The sequence below is a fragment of the Solea senegalensis genome, linkage group LG8, assembly GCF_019176455.1.
Source record: "Solea senegalensis isolate Sse05_10M linkage group LG8, IFAPA_SoseM_1, whole genome shotgun sequence".
NCBI classification, from domain to species: Eukaryota; Metazoa; Chordata; class Actinopteri; order Pleuronectiformes; family Soleidae; genus Solea; species Solea senegalensis.
Genome location: NC_058028.1, coordinates 19,019,397 through 19,039,322, shown reverse-complemented (window position 1 = coordinate 19,039,322; position 19,926 = coordinate 19,019,397). Strand labels below are relative to the sequence as shown.

At 43.7% G+C, this 19,926-nt stretch overlaps 1 protein-coding gene across 1 annotated transcript in view; it reads left to right on the top strand.

The window, feature by feature from the left end:
- Positions 1–19,926, top strand: part of clmpb (CXADR like membrane protein b) — a 62,153-nt gene that overhangs the window by 26,471 nt on the left and 15,756 nt on the right. Inside the window, exon 2 of the mRNA XM_044032249.1 lies at positions 19,519–19,670. Within this exon, the coding sequence (XP_043888184.1) occupies positions 19,519–19,670 (152 nt within the window). The remainder of the gene's footprint in view (positions 1–19,518; positions 19,671–19,926) is intronic.

The following is a 19,926-nucleotide window of genomic DNA, read 5'->3' as shown; positions in this document are numbered from 1 at the left end:
AGGGTCAACCTGGATGAGTGTGTGTCTGTGTGCGTGTGTGTGTGTGTGTGTCCCTCCTTGCTTTCTTTCTGAATGTTGTGGTTGTGCATGCACTTGTGAGTGTGTTTGCTGGCGCGCGGCTCAATATTCCCCCTGTGTGCTTGAGGGGAAGCACTGTGTTAACGCACAGAAGCATATTGGGACGCTGGCTATTCTTATCCCCAGACTTACCTGATTGCCTTGTAAAGTCACAAAGAGATGATAAATTCACCCTTGCTGGAACATATTCAGTCTGCACCAGAATCATACACAAGGGAACTACATACTCAAGAAAAAAAAGAAGAAAAAAGAACACCATCCCCACACAGTACACTCATACAATGGCTCATGCACCACTGTATGACTTTTATTTCTCTATGTATCTCTAACTATGTGTTTATCCATCTTTTTCTTGTGTTTGTCTGCGCCTTAATGCTCCCTCTGAGATACAAAAACACCTCATTTTACCTCATATAGGGCCCCATTCCAGTAACATTTGCACAACACTTTCCCTTTTGGCTCTTGCCTTAAATTCCTGTTGAATTTCAGAACATTAACCGCTGACAGTGGCTCAGCCTTTTCCTCGGGGTGGCTGTTGAAATACAGTTGAGGTTTGGAGAACTAAGTGTTCGCCTGAGCCAAACAGATCATTAGACACATGTCATTGACAGGGATATTATATGTTGTGGGTTTTCCAGTGAGTTAAGGGGGAGGGGGTTGTTGCTGCATTGAGCACACATGAGGTCTGTACTTGTGGCCAACTTGCTCTGGTGATCACAGAAACTGTCACAGCACGCTGGACCTTTGCTTGGACCAAATCGTGTAAACAAAAGAGGGATCGTATTGGTAAAAGTAGTTGATCCAAAACATTTCTCAGGAAGAAGAATCCTTTTAAATGTCTTGTGATCTAGGCTCAAAAATAGAAGTCATTGGGCCTTTGCAGTGAAGTGCAGTTTATCTGTTCATCTTGGAACCACGTACATGTTTGTCACCAGTTATAAAACCTGTAACTAAGTGACTTTACAACCACTTTTGTGGGAATTGTGAGGCCAGCATAGTCTGACACAAGTGGAGTCACCCATCACACACATTAGTGTTATTGCGGTAAAATGGGAGAAAGAGGTTGGAAAGTAGTGAAGGTTTCCAGCCAAAGTAATACCAGGAGAAATGGCTGTAGGACAAAATAGATATCGCTCTTTCATCCAGTGTTTTTACATTTGGGGATATTTGTGTATAGGTTACATATTAATTAAGATTTGTTTGAAACTTTGTGAGCATAATAGACACGATGCTGGTTAGTGCAGGTCTCATGAAGTGGTTCTTGTCTGTAATATCAATACTTCCCTTTTTGGCTGTTTGCGTTTGTGTGAGACAGAGCGAGCGCAGTCTGATTAGTCTCCATGAGTCCCTGGAGCTCATTGGTCATAGGCAGCTGTGACTGGTTTGACCTCTGACTCTGAGTGTTTTACTCCTAGGGTGTTGCCGCTACAGAGTGATATTTTCTCTTGACTGCATAACCAATTTGAGATATAATATGTAACATTTCTGCATTAAGGATGACTAATGTTATATATGTTGTTGAGTAGTGTACTATGTTGCCAACATTCTTTAAATCCATAGAAATCCATATTTCTATTCATTTTGGTCGCCTGTTAATGATGTCATCCACCTTACTTCCCTGTAAACTAGGTCTTTTGTTGTTGTTTTATATTTTGAGAGAGAGAGAGAGAGACCAAAGCTACATACTGCACATTTAGGAGCATTTTAGTCTTTTTATTTTTGTTTGTATTGCACCACCAAAGCAGGTCTGTGCACCAGTGGTCCCAGAGTTGGTACTTTTACCTTCCTTTGCACATTCTTTCACACTTAATCATGTAGAATTCCTGGGAACAGTGGAACAAAGCAGCAGTGACGCAGTCCATTTACGGGCGGGTTTGGTCCATTTGCAGTCGCACATGTTCACACTCTGTGGTCTGATGCACTGTAGCATTGCTCGGTCCCAAATGTGGAACTCGTGAGAATACAATGAAATCACAGACGCTTTATGCAAACCCTCTGTCATCCATCCATAGCCCACAGCCACGAGGAACACTGCCATTTCACAAGCAGGCCAATTAAAAGCCAGTGACATTCAGGTGTGGGAGACAGAATGACATTAAAACTAATTCCTGCTAAAAACCCAGTGACATTACAGCAGCAGCGGGCCAACTAGAGCACAAGCATCCACTGACCAGCTTAAATCGCTTGTGTTCTTCAGTGAAATATGTTGTATTGTGTAGAGAAATAGCCAGTGGGAACTCTGTATGAAGGAACATTTGTCACAAGGCATTTGTCAGTGTTTTTACTGATATAAGATGATCCACATATACTGCACAGTGGTGCTCTGGGATAGAAGAGGAGGAGCACAGCATCCCTCTGACTGTGATCAGAATTTAAATCACCTTTATCGCCAAGTACATTAACATGTTAAATGCATTTGTGATGCATCACCATGTGCATGTAGGATGTGTAGGTGCATGTGGTTATGTCAGTTAAAGATTACATGGTGTGTACTGTTTGCACATTGTTACTGTGGAGAGAGGAATACATTAGCTGTTCAGCCTGGATGTGCTAAGAGGAAAAGGGAGTCCCTTCCCAACCCATTCTGCTGTTACACCCTTGCTTGCATTCTCATGCAGATGTTATTCCCACACCCCCATCCTAGTGTGGGATAGGAGCAGGGCTTTTAATGAAGGACATCCCAGGGACAAACGACATCGGGGCCTGAAGGTCATACCGTGGAGTCGGCAGCACATTGCTTACGACAGCAGCACTCTCTCATTCAAGTGTGCATGTGCACATATGTTAACAAATGTGCTAGGTATGCACAATGTAAGTAATGTGAGTGTGAGTGCCCACAAATGCGTAATCAACAATGCATGCTGCTAGAATATGGAGAAGTCTTTGTGGCTCTATGCTGGCAGTGTGTTTGCACCCAAGAACCTACCTTGGGGTTAAGCTCTTCTGCTCATTAAAGCGTACAGGAGTCGTCTTCTTCCCTGTCACTCCCAGAGTGATGGGAGTGATGAGGAAACAGAGCTCCTTAATCAGCATACAGTGCTTATAGTCCGACTTATATTTCTCTCATTCATGTACATACCACGTGGATATGAAAGCACACTGACGTGTTTGTATGAACGTGCGCACACATAAACACACAGACTAGCAGTAGTGGCAGAGCTCAGGTGGAACAAAGTCCTCTGTCTCTCTGACCTCCTCCTTTATCCCCCTATTAGCATGGCCTCTCATGCAGAGCCACAAGTCTCACATCACATCACTGGAAGGCACGACTAATAGAAATATTAATCTGTGGGAAGATGAGGGAGAAAAGCTTTTTTCCGCTCCCCCTCTCTCCTTTTCCCCTCAGCAAACAGATTAGTACCTAATCCAAGCGGGATGGGGAAGATAAATTGTCCCTGATTGGCTACATTGGGATAAATAAACACATGTCTTCTGCGAGTGGATTGGAACTGCAGATGGCAATTTTTATCAACCCATTTTGTCTCATGTTCAGTCTTAAATATCTACATTTCTGTGAGGTAATTCAATTCTGCTGGTGACATAACGCCACTTGTTTTGCTCAGCAGTACAAATTCTTTCAGGCGTTTCCTGAAAACATCCTGAAAACAAAGTACAATAAAAATGGATCAGGCTAGAAATTTAAATTTAAGTTTTGTGAGGGTTGCCAATGAAATGTTATCAAATTACCTCTAACGTTAATCTCTATCACGACACAGAGAGAGTCCAGTCTGAAATTCACACCACACTCTGGCAGCGTTGGTTGTCCCTCTTTCTTATTTCTCTTGATATATGATGCTTTTATTGTTTTTATTAATTTATCACCTTGATCTCAGCTGCGGTGTTTTTACCCTGATACCTCTTCAAATGGAATTAGTGTTTAGGGATGTAACAGGCCAGCGTGTGGCACAGAGGAGTAAAGCTGGGATGTCTGAACAGTTTCTTCTTCTGGACTCAGGGAAGAACATTGCCATCATCCTGGCATTGGTCCAGCCATGCATGGTACAGGCATTATGCACTCACGACTGAGCAGGCGCCATGCAGGGGCAAAAACTCTGCCTTTTATGACAGTGACTGTTTGTGTGCGCATGTAAGGAGCATGTGTACGTGTGTGTTTTCTCGATGAGTGTGGTTGTACTGCGAGGGATGTAAGATACATGATGATGGTCATTGTGAGGATGGTGGATGGGGCAGTTGGGCTGGTGATGGTAGAAACCTCGCTCCTCAGGCTCGCAGAGTCCACCATTTCCACATGTGAGAGCAGACACAACGGACAGAGGCTGGCTCTTGAGATGCCTGTGCAGAGAAATTCACAGCTGATACCAGTCTGAGAAAATGGTGCCAAATTTCCTCTGGAGCAGGGTGCCACACGCAGTGGGAAAAGTTGTCTTTTTTTTTTCTTCTTTTTTTTTTTACATTCCTCCTCAAATTCTCCTAATTTAGCTAGAGGGATTTGCACTTTCCATTTTATTTAACCATGCATAAATATTCTATTCTAATCTTGAATATTGTCACGTACGACTTGAGCTAAATCCGATTTACTCTCCTTGCCCTCACCACTTAGCCCGACCCCATCATTGTGCATGTTCACATTTAATAGTAGGATGACCTTATTCTTGTTGAAGTCTAAGGGCTAACTAGCCCTGCAAATGGAGATTGTCCAGGGGCACACTTCAAACGGAGTTGTGTGACATTGTTAACACATTAACCAAATTGAAGGAAATGAATGTTACCATCGTAAAGCTATCGTTGATTAGCATATTTCTTACCAGTGATAGCAACATGCAACTAGCTAACTAATGGTCTAACATTGTTTTGCTTACGCAATGGCTCTTGAAGGGATGTCCCATTTCATGGGGCTAGACATTAAAGGAATACTTAACCAATTTGCATTTAGCTTTGTATTGCTAGAATAGTGGTGGTATTTTTTTAAAAAAAAATGTGCTTTCCAACCTCAGTTTCCCCTGAGATGAGAAATATCTTCATTCTTTTCTTTGTTACGTGCCCACCAGTGACACTTGGTCCTGTTAGCATAACTGTTAGCAAAGATGGCGGACACTGTTTACATTCTGGGAGTGAGGTCCCGGTTTAAAAAGTGCGGAATTAGCGTTGCAGTTTCAAGCCTCGGACCAAGTGTCACTGGTGGACACCTAACAAAAAAAAGAATGAAGATATTTCACGACTCGGGGGTAACTGAGTTTGGGAAGCACAATTTTCAAAAATACTACCCCTATTCTAGTAGTACAAAGCTAAATGCCGATCGGTGAAGTATTCCTTTAACCACTCCCCCTTGTCCTTGATGTCTAGGACAAAGCAAGTATACGGTGTAACATGTGAACACTTTCAGTGCCACAAGTCCACGTGCTAAGTTGCTAACACATTAACGTCAGAGAGAATCAAGAATACATTTAACCTCTCATTACACACACAGTCCAAAATGAGACCTGTAATTTCCTGAGGCCTCCTTCTGATATAAACACACATTAAACAGATGTCCGTGTCAGCATTGTGGAATATGCAACACATGGACACACAAGCACCTGGTGTAGTGGGGGGGGAAAAACAAACAAAAAAAACGTGTTGGACTAATGGGTTTCAGTATTATCAAATTTGTCAGCACAAGAGCGGCAGAGGCAGATGCAAGGGGAGGAAAGTGTTTGAAATACAGCTGAGCTTCACCTTTTTCATGTATTTGTTGTGCTGGTAAAAATGGAAGAAAAAGTGCAGGATGGAAGAATTGCCTCCTCGTGCTAACAGAACATTTTCAGTGGCGTACCACATAAACCTTTCACTGGGTCTGAGGCTCTTTTTTTTTATTATTATTCGTTACGTGGGATCCAAACTGCCAAAGAGCCAAACGTTTCATTAATCTCAAGACAAAAGCTCCTGCATCAGCACAACCTGCAGTGTAAGAATTATATGTCAAACTTTTGTGAGGAAAAAAACAAAATACGCTGCCAGGCTGAGCTGCCCCCACCTCAGCAACACAACCTACACCGTCTTCTCTACACCTTGTTCTTTTTCTAATTAGAAAGGAGATACCGCCTAAAGACAGACACATAAGGGACAAAGCACTTAACGTGTCTGGCCGTAACTAAGATTCTACATTCTGCTTCCAAAAATAAATCAATTTATGGTTCCCTCCTGGGTATGCTTTCTCATGCCTAAAAGAAGCACAATGTTGATTATAACTTTAGCTGCCACACTCTGTAGTCTGCCCAAGCTTAAGCTGTGTGGCCCGAATTTAAATGAAAGCACTGTGGTACATGAATTTGCATAATACACAAATGGAGAAAAGGAGGGAGCGCAGAGGTAAAGATGAAGGCACTGCTATTTTTTGAAGCAAAAATGAAAGTCCCTTTGCCTCCCATACCACCACCACCAATCGCAACATTCAGATGCTTTAAATTACTTCCTTAACTCAATGAAAAATCCTCAGATATACCTCATACAGAGTCGCCCTAATGTTTAATTCACTTGGAAGTTGAGCGCGGGGCATGTTTTTTCTTTCGGTCTGCTCCCCTTTTTCTCCATGTCCCTGTGGCGATGTCACAGGGGATTAAGTCACAGAGAACACAAGGGACTTGTTTATGATTCATCTGGGGGGACGCCGGAGCCAATGGTAACGCCCATAGGGCAGGCAACATCCTCGGCTCCCTCGCTTTTCTGTATGCTCACACGGGATGCTCTAATGGCCCTCAAAGACATGACACAGAAGGATAATTCTTGATAAAGTCATGATGTGCATTTACACCTTTTTTTGTGTGGGTGTGTCACAATGCATGTCGTTTATGAGTGGATAAAAATACCATAATAGGTGGTGATTGCTCAACACATCATTTCCATTACCTAGACATCATTGGAGGATCATCTTCTCATGTCATGAAGACGCAAATACAGTTGCAAGGCATCACATTTCCTGACTTGTTCTCATCATGATGCTGCTCAACATCCTTACTGTTGTGCATACCTTAAACACATCCCCCACACTGAAGTCAGTCAATGATGTGTTTCAGTCCAGATTGCCATCTGTGAATTACACTGTAAGACATGTTGTATAATGGAGGTGCAGTGGTGGAGTGTTCTCCCTATGTCTCTGTCTGTCTGAATGGAAACGGTGTAGCGATGGTGCGCGTTACCGCTTGTCTCCTCTCATTTTAACTCATATAACTGGGAAATACACATCAGGTTTTTGTTTTTTTTGTTGTTTTTTTTAATCGTCTTAATATTAAAGCTCCAGTGAGGCGCTTCTATCGCCCCTTGATTTTTTGTTTCTGTGGTACTTCTGTAAGTTATGTGTTGTACATCTGATTTTGAAGTTAGTGTTACCGATTCAGACTGCATTTTGGAAATTTAGAGCTGTGTGGTGCAGGAACATGCTGGCGCATAGTCATAATGTGGGAAGCGCTTGTTTTTTGCTTTGTGTTCTGTTGGCGGAGCATGCATTTGAGAAGTCAAAAGTCATGATTGTGATTAAAATATAGTTGTGAAGTCCCATGGAACGTTCAGATGTATTTTCCACAGTAGATTCCACCTCTGAAACTTTTCATAGGCACTTTGTGGTGTTTACGTAGACTGTTAACTAGAAGTATGCACTTGACATGAGTAATGATGCATCCGTGCAGCAAATACGTCTAATGGAGCTGTATGAAGGAAGAATACAAACATTTTATTACAAAAAAAGGCAATACAGCAACCGGTACCAAGGCAGAAAATTGCAGAGAGAATAAATGCAGTTGTCTGTGTTTCATGTTACATGTGTCTTTCCTTTATAATGTTATTCTGTGTTCTTTTATCTTGCATGAGGTACTTTAAATTGTCTACATATCCATTCTTACCCTCCCACCACCTCAGAGTGGCCTGTACTTGACTTGAAATTGATACAAATGTAAGACTTTAAATTTGCATGAATTAGAGTTGTGTTATTTATTTCCAAACCAGTGTCAACCAGTGTTTCTTTTTACATTAGAGGCCAGTAAAATCACAAAAGTGTGGTAAACAGAACTTGAATTAAAAAAGAAAAAGCAGTTTAATGGCTTTGGTTTTTAAAATTTAGAACAGATGTGCACTAAATGTGCAATCAATAAAACCAAATACGTACGGTACGATTCCGTTGCCACTCGTTTAATTTAATGTCTAACGTTTAACGTTTTCCTTTTGCTTTATTTTGTAGACAACCTACCACCTTTCTGCATTCTTTGAGACAAAGCTGTGGTATGGAGCACTTGTGTATGGAGAACTTGTTCACCAGCATAAGTTACAATGATAACTCAGCAGTAACGATGATAAAAAGAGGAACTCCCACTCAAAGATTTCCTTTAATTCTGCTCTGATATGAGACAGATTCATACACAAAGCACCATTGTACTGCGTGATCCTCATGACGTTTAATGTAAGTCTCCTGCAGCTCAGCCTCACCTATAATTGCATAGGAACCTGTTGGAGTTGATTAACTTCTGTAATGAGAGTGTTTGTGTTGTGGTGAGGCTCGTTTTAATGAGGCATCTCACAGTAGGTAAACCACAGCAAGTGCGAAAGGTTAGTTTGAAGCACATGTTCAACCACAAAACAAGGCAATCCTGTGCCACTGTTACCAGTCCTGTGCAATGAGAGGTAGTTTAGTCCTTGAAAAATGCCTGTAGATGTTGTGTTATTCGACTTCATCGGGCTGGTGTCAAAATAACTAATATTGCTGCAGTTCAGTGGGACCTACTGTCTTCTTTTAATTGCTCTTTTAATTAACTCGTAGCTTCGGTCTTGTCAGAGGATGCCCGAGCATGCCATTTAGCACAAGGTAATGAGATTAACCTCTCGTTGACCAAGCAAATGTAGATTATACATTACGGTCGCAATGAAATGAGCTGGGCTTTGTTTACTCATGTGTACAGCCAGGCGGCAGGCAGGCGAGCCACAACTCTGTCAGCGGTAACATAGCTAAAATGTCGAGGGGGGAGACGGGAGTGTGTTTGGCATCGAGTCGAGAGTGTGGTCGACCAGCTGCATGGGGAGGAAAGAGAAAGCAGACAGAGCTGGAAAGTACTATGAAATTGTCCCTCTCTGCTTCTCAGACAGTCAAAGAGATTGCGGTGCTAATCAGTCACACACACTCACGAGTGACTGTTAAGTTAAACAAAATCACCCAAATTCCCCTCCTGTTTCTTTCTCTCGCTCTCTCGCGCCACACACACACACACACACACACACACACGCTGAAAGAGTCTCTCTTCATTTACACACATCATGACATGACCTCCAGTGTGAAAGACACACAAACTGTTCACAGCTGGCGAAAACAACACGTGGCACTTTTTTTTTTTCCTCGTTTCCTCTTTCCAAAGTGAGTTGTTGTTGAAGGTTTTGTGACGTTGCTCAACACCGACTCGAACGTCTGTGGACACAAACATGATCATTATGCCGCGGAGATATTCAAAACACAGTCATACCCTGTCAGGATTCAGAATTTATTTTTCTTAACATGTGGACTACGCCCTTAAGAAAAAAGTGATGTGATGCCAAATAGGGCTCCCTGTAATAATGGAATAGTGTAAACACATACATTCAAACTGTACTATGTATTTATTGTATGTATTGGCACCAAAACAGGTCCCACATTTTTATTGCCAGACAAATGTATACTTCAACCATATCACAAATCATTTAGAAACTGGTGGTTCTCTCCTGGAGACCTCTCCCGAGACTGTGTAAGACAACGGCACCGACTTTAGTGGTAACCTTCGGCCCGTTTCCTCCTCTCCCCTTGTTGTCACTGTGAGCAAATGTCCTTCCCCGAGCCCGGAAGAAGCTGCCTTGGCCCAGCTCGTGCTGTACCTCTTTTAATCAGGCTTTGGGGAGTGAAATATGGGCCTGGCGAGCCGGCTGTACCCGAGCTTCATTCATCTGGTTTCAATCTTCTCTCCACCTTCGGATGTGGCCGCGTGGGCATTCCTTTTCCAGACACTGGAGGGGGGTTACGCAGAGAAATGGGCTGAGCAGCACTTGGGGCAGATGTATTTGTTATGGCTTTGTGTGTGTGTGTGTCTGTGAATGTGTACGTGTGTGTGTGTGTGTGTGGTTGTGTAAGAATCTGCCACATGCAGAAAGGTACTGACTGATTATTGGAAAAGTGCAGTGATATGGGTTCCGGATGGTGACCTTCTTGATAACAGAGATCCGGTAAGGGGCTAGGGAACGTGTGTGTGTGTGTGTGTGTGTGTGTGTGCAGTCATTGAATAAGATTTGTATCCTACATTAACAGGTTTTAGGTAATCATAAGGACAGATGGTAGGTGGGAACATTAGCTCTCCTAAATGAACCTAAGTGGGGCTTTTCCTGGAATCATTGCAGCCCTTGTTGACCTTCGTGGCCATCGCTCAGCCGCCACTCTGCCTCTGTCAGCTCCCCCGCCCGTCGACACCTTTTTGTAAACAGCTGCCAAACAGTCATAGCAACTGCACACCTCTGGGGAAACGGTAGCCTCCGTCACGTCCGTCCTATAGTCCGACATATAGGTAACCTCTTTGTCCTCTAAAACTGCAGCGCGCACAGGAGCACGGCGTGGCTGTGAAAATATCATCGTCTCGTTTGTGTACGAGGTGTCGGCCTGCTTTGTTAATTTCTGCCAAACTGATCAAATAATACGATATTTCAGATGCATGCCTTAACACTGGCGACAGCGCTAACATGCCAGATATGTCCGTGACCCATTCTTGGGCGGATGGAGAAATGGAGTTAGCGCCCCGTCTGTTTTCAATTAACGGATGAAATGTACAACATGGGAGTGGCTCTGTTGTGTTCAGTTTCTATTTCCCCACGAGTCTAGAGAAATAAGTCATGGTATTTTCTGAGTGAGACCTTGACTTGAGACTTTAGACGTGTTTGCAGAGAGGTGAGGATGAGGAGGAGTGGGATAAGGGACGCAGCTGCACTCGCCATACATTCCCCACCATGATCTCCCGAAATCTAAAGCTCGCATGCACAGACTGCGTCTATCTTCCCGCCGCTTCTAAAGCTGAGCTTCAGCGCTGCTCCAAATATAGCACTGTAGCTCTCGGCTCGCTTTCTTCTCATTCCACTTGTTCGTCACATGCCAACAAACTTCACCATGTCGGCCTACTGTGGCTTTTATTGTCTTCCCACACGTTGTTAAATGCTCCTTTGAAACACCATTGGAGTATTGAATTGCATTTAACAAAAGTCGGGCGTGTAGTGCCGTATAGTCCATGAGGTAGATAGCGCTTGAAGTTTTCATTGGTCCACACTATTGTGAGGCATCCATCATCAGAGAGAGCCGAGGCGACCAAATGCATTCCACTTCCTGTGGTCATGCACCTCGTCAGCTCTATTTTCAGGCTAACGGACATAAAAAAAATTGCAGATTGCAGCAGAATGGACTTGGCAGAGCAAAGGCTTATTAGGTATTGATCCGCTGAGATCAGTGGCCATGTTCAGCCACTCCAACAATGTGAAAGGAGTTCATTCACACGTTTGCCAGCCACAAATTGAGATTCGATCACATAAATAACCAGGAAAACTGAGAAGCTTTTTTGTCAAAGCCTCGCGCTTTTTTCCTGATGTAAAAGCTGCCAGAGAAGAAAGTTGTTTATATGTGCACTGTGGGCATTATAGCTGTTTATATCATAGTTTGCCCATCTGTCCAGGCGCCTGCAGTGCCTTGCATGATATGATATCATAGCCTACCAGGAAATCTTTAAGTTGATCAGCAGCAGGGAAACCTGTCCTCTATAGTGTCTTAATAAGTGCAGCTCATCTCGTCTCGCACGGCACCATCTGTCAACAGAGCCAGAGAAACGCTGTTGTCTCTTCCGTTGTGACTGTGCTCTAAACTTTGTGATGAATATTTTCCACTCGTATGCACTAAGTTAAGCCAACAGAAATATCTTAATGCCATGCTGACCAAGAATAAGAGCAGCCCCGGGACAAGCGCTTGTTGTAAATGAAGGAATAGGGGAAATGTTTTGCAGAGGAAAGAGGGGAAACTTTTCTCTGCGATGGAAGCCAAATTTGATTTCTGTGAAAGCAAAATGTAATTTCTCTACCTGGGTTTGGAGATGTTTCCTTTTGATAGCACACATCGCTTACTTACCATTTTTTTTAAAGCCAAGCGGTTGTTTTGTCTTCAGTACATACACAGTATATATAGTACATACAGTATACACATGCCTTAATATGTCAAACTCTTCTCCGTAGGGGACAGCAGGTTTATTCAAGGCTGTGTGCATATGCTCCAGGGAGGATATGTCCTTTACACACACTTATACCCATACAAGTTTCTGTAAAGATGTTACTTTTGTCTCTTTCCCCTTTCCTCTTTGCCGCATGCCACTCCGTAGTCTCATGCAGAAGAAAAGTCAGTGAGCAAACAGACTGGTTTGTTTAGGCTCTGCCAGATGTTGGGAGGTTCCCTTTGCTGCAGTGGAATATCAAGAGGTCACCACCCGTTTCACTGAAGCGCGTTAGCTGATGCAAAACACACCATTTGACATTTGGTCATTTCGGTAAAATGTTGTTTTGTTTTTTTTTGAAGCTGAGTGTAACGCTGTGACCCGGTTTGACGCCACATGAGCTCCTGTCGCTTGTCCTGCAAGTCGGGATGAAGTCTCCAAGATGCATTGTTGAAAATAAGGTTTTAATTAGGGACCGTCATTTCCAAAAGTATATGAATTGTTGTGTTTTTTTAAACTTCCAGCCAATGACATGCTCTGTTTTCTTTGTACCGGAGACTGGAGTTTGTCTCACTCTCCTGCTTGTCACTCTTTCCACTCAGTCACGTGTGTAGCTGTGGTTTTTACAAAGACTGCACGAAAGTGGAAAGAAGTAAATGTCAGTGTTCTCTCCTTCTTCTCTTTTTCGCTATACTGTAAATGTTATGAGCAGCACCAGAAACCAGAAAAGAAAGCTTGCACAAGAAGACATGCACATAAAAAAACGTGTTGCATTGCAATCAAAGACCAAAGTCCAAACCTTCATAAGAAGGTCTTTGCTCTTTGGACCCTTTTCAAGCTTAACCCATAAGATTAATAGTGCAGTCGTAGCATCTCGGACAGCCATGAGTGTGGGTGACAAAACCAGATGCGGTGTTGATACCATGCGTATAGCACAGTAAGCAGGTTTCACCGACTCTCCTCCCCTGGGGCACGTGGTAATTAGCTTTTCTCCCCATCTCCTCCCTACTTCCTTATTTTGCTGGGGAAAAAAACCTGAATATTTTGTGGGGGGAATTTAAAAGTGCTTGTCGTGAAACTAATTTCGGATCTATTTTGGTGATCTGTCAGCGGGGTGGCGTCCCTGTTGCTCGACATGACAGCAGTGACAAAGTCATGAAAGGGATGCTAATGAAGGCAATAAGAACATCACAAGGTGAACATTTACCACGGGGCATTTCATTATTCAGACCTCAGTGGTATTCCATCTCTCTTTTCCAACTCCCATTGGTCCTCCCTCACCTCCCCCATTTGCCTTCCCCCTCCAGGTTCCACGGATTGTTGTGTGAATTATTCCATTTCGCTCTTCAAATCCACCATTATTAGTCCGAGCAGAGTTCTTATAAACCAAGGTGAACATGGACAGTATGATCCCCACTTTAAGACTAAATAACATAATATGGCATGCAAATAAATAAAGAAACACAGTAAAGTCTTTACAGTGAGGTCTTGTAGGAGATGCAGTATTTGTTTGTGTGTGTGTTGTTTGTGTCATCAGTCAGTCAATAATAAAAACCACCACAGCTGCATGTCAGTAAATTGTTGATACGTTACCTGATGAGACACGAGTTAAAAAAATAAAATGATTTTGTTGTTCAGCACAAGAATAGGAGTAAGTAATTACAAAGGAAGGATGCGTTTTCCAGGAACTACGAGTGAAGTATTGCTAATTAGCCATTAGGTCTGTGTTGCTCCTCACTTATTCCTCGGTAATAGCTCCGTGTAACGTCACTTTTAAGTGTTACAGACAAAAACTCAGCGGAGAGGTCGCTGAGCGAGGTGAGGAGGATTATCAAATTTGATCCCTTCAAAGAGCCACGGGAGCAGAGTATTCATGAGTTAGGGCCTTGAAACTACAGGGAGACTAGTGTAGTGGGCCATATGCAAAACATGTTTTAATGGGGCATGATAACTTGGTCCATTTAAAGAGACTTACCCCTGAAGAAGTTGTAATTAAAAAGGGAGATGTGGCTGTAAGAATAAAGGAGGCTTGCAGAGCGTGCACAGGGGTTGTTTTCTTAGGTGCTCAGTTTGCACTTAAAGATTTTATGGCATTTCGAGAAAGTCTCTAAACTCCCAAAGATTAGGATAAAGGGTTGGATGTAACCCGCTCTCTAGTTATTATGTTTAGATATGTGTTTGGCATTTGAATAGCCAATTCAGGTCACACAAGAGTGCTGCATCGTTGGTGGGAGCAGACACAGCCTTTTTCTTCTGCACACTAAGCTTTCGTCTCATCAGCCCTATGTTACCTGTCACCTTGTCCCCAAATCAGCTAAAATAACTACCTTTGTGTCAGCGATAGGAACGGATAAATCTTATTTATATTTGCCACGTCAGATTTGTTTTTGCTCGTGAGCGTGATGACAATTTTAGAGAATCCTTGTTAATCCTCGATGAAGCCTGATACGACGGTTAAAGATAAAACAGCTCAGATTGGCAGAGGTTGGAGACGATTGCTTTCGCCTGCTCTATAGTCGGACTGCGCGCGTTACTAAACCGTGACTGGAGTTTGTGTACCTGATGACAGCTGTATGCCAAATCATAGGTTTGTGTGCCAGGGCTTTGATTTACTGTCTGCAAAAGAAAGTCCCTCAGTTATGTAGGCACGCAGCAGTGGAAATGTGTTTGCGCCAGATCATTTGTTCCCATAAAGTGTGCATCATACACACCAGCAGTCACACATGGACATAAAATGAAGATGCATTCATGAAAAGTAGCATGAATGTGCAGTACAGGAGCAACAGAACTAAAAACAAAAAAACTGAGCCACCGCCAACCTTTTATTCTTCTTTTTGTATATCGGTTAACGTGAGTCTTTCTCACAGTATAATCCTTCCTACACACCAGTGAATTACAGTAAGTGCTGAAAATAAGGCATCGCACCACCCCTCCACCTTTCCCTCAGCCCATGTCTCTCCATCATTTCACCCTGTCTCTGTCCCTGTCTCTGTCTTTCTGATCTGCTGAGTACCAGAGGTCATACATTGTGGATGTGGCAAAGGCCCCAGCCCGGCCAATGTGCTGACTGAGGGGATATGGGGCTTGACTTTGGGAAGTGTGAAAGATCCAGGCCTGCCTTGTTTGTCTGTCTGTCCATCTCACTGGCCACACTATAATAAGATTTCAGAGGCCTGTAAGGCGGATTTACTGGAGCACAACTCCCCCTAGGGCCTTTTCATAGAAATTGGTTCCTCCACATTTGCCCAAGCCTCTCTCTCTTTCTCTCTTTGTCATATGTGTCTATGTTTCTCACTCTGTCTTTTTCACCCGTGGGGAGGGGGGAAGCGCCCACTTTCTTTTGTTAATTATAAAATGCTTTTCTTTCTGTCTGTGGGTTAAAATTGGAGCTCGCCACAAATGGAAGCATGAAGCATGAGTCAAACAGAGCTGAGAAAAGCAGACACAATGTGGGATGGAGGATATGGCGACAGTCCAGATATCACAACTCCTCTCCGCGTTTATCTCACCCGCACAATGGCCGTGTTTATTTAGATGGTTACACTGTGTCCTTATGGAATCTCGTGATAAAACATGTCAATGTTTACATAGCACCTTGAACCACAGTCACACCATGAACGTCATCCGTAAGATGACACGTTAAACACTGTTGGTTTGGTAGACGTGAGTGTAAACAGAAAGTCAAGGTCAAGAACCCATCAAACATTTTCATACTCGGTCTGCATAGCTGATTGTTATAATTATTCTGTTGTGTCTCATAGTTGATGTTGACACAAATGATGGGGTCTCGCTGTCCAAACATCCCAGCTGTGCACACGCTGAATGAGGCCAATCCAAATGTGTGTACAAACTCACATCAAGGCAAGCTTATTTTGGGAGTACTGTGTCATCCATTTTCAAGCACATAAGCCCCTCTGCAAGACTAAAAATAAATGGGAAAGTGGGGAGCAGTGATTATATACTGGCAAAATGAAGACAATTTTCTTTCCATCACAGATGCAGCATATTTACCGTATACTGTTTCTTTCCCCCAGTGAATTACGAGCAATTTATAGAAATCAAAGCCTCATTGTCAGGCAATGAAGCAAACTTCTGACACCAGCAATTTCAATTTTTTGTGAGCTGACCCCAGTCATTGTTTGAAAGTCAAGCGCTTGGCGTGAGAAGAGATTACCGTGCCCTGCTTTCTTCAGGTCACCTCGGTCCTATCTGTCTTTCACACAAACGCCTCCATTAACGGAGCCCACAGATGAAGCAATGGGCAGTTAAGTGTGATGGGAGGCAAGACAGGAAGTGGGGATTTCTTATCGGGCCTGTTACACAGGATGAGCCGCGAGGGCCGCGGGCATGGGAGAGCGGATTAGGGAGGGTGGGCTGTGGGCACAGGTCTCCCAGCAGAGCAGTACCACACCATCACGTATTAACTCGCGCTATTAGGTCCAGCAAACTGCACACACACAGACACACACATACACACACAATCTGACCTTTCTCCTTCTGCAAAATATTATATATTTTCTGCAAAGCTTTCTCTGATATCCAAACTAGCCACAAGATGAATGACCCCACAAATTCTGCGTTAAAAAGGGATAAATGGGGATACCTCTAGGGTCCATGAGCTCCAGTGTGGGGAGAGGTGGACCTTTTTGTTTTGCTGACTATTGAAGTAATGATTTGAACCGAGAAAGTGGTCCAAGTCCAACAGAGCAGATGGACCTCAGCAATTTGGTCTGACAGTCCTGGAATTCCAAGGAGCACAAAAACACCCTACTGTGAAGTTTGCTCTCTCTCTCTCTCTCCCTCTCTCCAGCTGGCAACCGCCAACTGGAAACCTTAAATTTGATTGACCAAGTATAGCCTGGAGCTCAGGTTTATTGTCCATTCGTCACACAGTAGACACCAGGGGTTAAACAAAGCTTAAAGAACTGCTGAGGTCCGACACATGACGCCAGCTGAATGGTGAACGCTCTGGTGAGAGAAGTGGTCTCAGCCATGCCTCTCATCCCCTCTGTGTCCTGTGGCCCCACTGACTCATTGTTTGCGCAGCACAGAGCTGACATTTCCACTGGCCCGTAGATCACTTGTGGGACAGGGTGTTGGCTCCTGCGAGGGCGGAGCAGTGGACGCATGGACAGGCGCCCAGTGAGCGCTGATGCCTCCACAGGTCACACACGGTCTCCCGTGGAACAACTGACAGCATGTGACTGTGTCTGCAGAGCCCCGGGGCATTCTTTATATGCTGTGGGAGGAATGACTTTGTAATTACGGAACACTTTTGAGCGCACATACGTTGTTGGTCAAATATGTGTGCGTCACACCGTGATGTACACCGTTGATTCTGTGAGTTTTCAAACTCGGGGCACTTTATTAGGCAGTATGCCAATGAAAAGGAGAGTTAACAGTATTTACACAACTGTACATTCAAAAATGAGCATCTGCCGGGCAGGATAACTTTATTTCAAGCACTCTGAATCCCCAAGAGCTGGTGGCTCATTCTGCAATTAAATTATAGGCAGGTAGTTAAGTTAAATGCTGTAGAGCCAAAAATATCTGTCACATTTATGTGTGTAAGCTCAGTAGAGCTCTACAGTGCTGCACAGGATTTTTACAAGAAGGAGGGAGTGAATATCTCAGCATTGCACCCCCCTCTACACACACACACACACACACCATCCATAGCTTCCAGCAAACCCCCTGTGACGCCTCTGGCTAATTCCCTTCAAGGCCGCTGGGCTGTCCAGCATCCTCCAATAAATTAGCCTTGCTGCTTCCCCACTGACACACAGGCTCTGACAGTCTGGCTGCTGCCCAAAGTCACTCATTTGTGCACACAATTAATTATTGCTACTTTTCTCTGTAGTCCAAGCTCTTCATTAAGTCGATTGTGTGTTGTGTTTGTTTTGGCTATTTGTGTCATTACGGTTGTGTGGCTCAATTGCATTAGCTGTGGGAGGGGTCTTATCTCTCTCTTGTTGCCAGGTTGTCTAGATACGATTTATGGATGCAGTGATTGTGTTCATGATCTTGTGTAAACTGTTGATCAGTGTTTCCCAAACTTGTGTTGTCCTCAAATGTTTAGTTTAGCCCACAAACCAAGTTTATTGTCACAGAATCTCATCAAATCCCACTTTTAATCAATGAATCAAACATCAAAGTAGCTGCTGATTATTGAAACATCAGTGACCTGTTGGTATCACTGTGATTAAAGACAGGGGCGTAGGTATGCGTCAGGACAGTGGGGACATTTGGAGAAACCCAGATTGTCCCTTCTAATATTAGAGACAGGGCAATGTGAGCGCAAGAGTGAGCGAGAGGATTTTAGGAGCATCGGTGAACGCGTCCCAGCCAAGCAGAAATATCGCTGCGAGTCACAGAGGAGACGAGAGAGAAACAGCGACAGTTACCTAAAGCACAGAGGCAAATATTTGTTGCCTTCCTCTTCCTCTCTGGCCTGTACTACTTAACACACATGTCATTTTGTCCATACCACTAAAACAGAGAGGCCAATCAGCAGGTGACATTAGAAGGTTTTTTGTTTTTTTTAACCACCCAGACCGTAAGTGATCAAATCAAGTTAGCTATGTTGCCATGTTTTTACTGGAAAATATAATGTCAACTGATGTTAGTTAATCATATTTGCTAGTTGCAATCAGCTTCAGCTTGTCAAACATTTCAATTCACTGTTTTGTCTCCTGAACATAGGACAGTTTGCAGGAGTGCGGTGTCCCCACCTGTCTTCAAACCAACCCTACGCCCTTGATTAAAGGACAAATGTCCACGTCTAGTCTTGTGTAGTTTAATAATTCAGTTGCATAACTGAACCGTTGTGTTTCTACACAAAGAACAAAGGCCCGTGTGTAGCATGTGCATCTCTTCAGAAGTCAAAGGCTCTGCACCTCTCTCTGCCAGGCTATAGCTCCCCAAAGGTCCTGCTGTGAATAAGAATGTGTTCTTTGACTGCCCTTGTCAGTGGGGGGGGGGTTTACAGAAAGATCACCATAATATTTCTCTGTCTCTCTGGGCTCTTATACCAAACTGTGAAGGAAAGGGGGCAAAAGGATCCCAAACTCGTCGCTCTTCGGTGTTTGTATGTGACATATCTCAGCATCTGTCAGATAGCTGTTTAGATTCTGGGTCATATCGCTCACTGTGTCTTCCGTCTCACTGTGTCTTCCTCTATTGGCACAGTTTCCTGTCTGCAGCCTATGTCTCAAGTTATTGTCCCCATCTCTCTTACGCCCCTTCTCTTGCTGTCCCACAGTTCTACTCGGCCTACTCTCAGTGGGTGCCCAGACGGAGATGAAGAAGGTTGTTGGGGACAATGCCACCTTACCATGCCACCACCAGTTCCAATCGACCGGCTCTCTTGACATTGAGTGGCTACTGCAGAAACCGAAGTCCAAACAGAAAGTGGTGAGCTATGAATCCTTTCACTCCCTGTATTATCCCGCCTGTCCATCATCAAGTAGTTTGTCAACACAATAATTCCACGGAACCATAGCTGTAATAACAATGACTTGTTGGTCCTTGGGCTTTTGGGGCAGACTTGAGCTGGGAAGTGTGCCTCCACAGACGCAGGTCATTGTTTATTTCCAGCAAAGCTGTGAAGAAGCATCTGGTCAGTTCCTAGTGACAGCAGCCAGAAAAACCATGGTTATAGTGGAGGCTC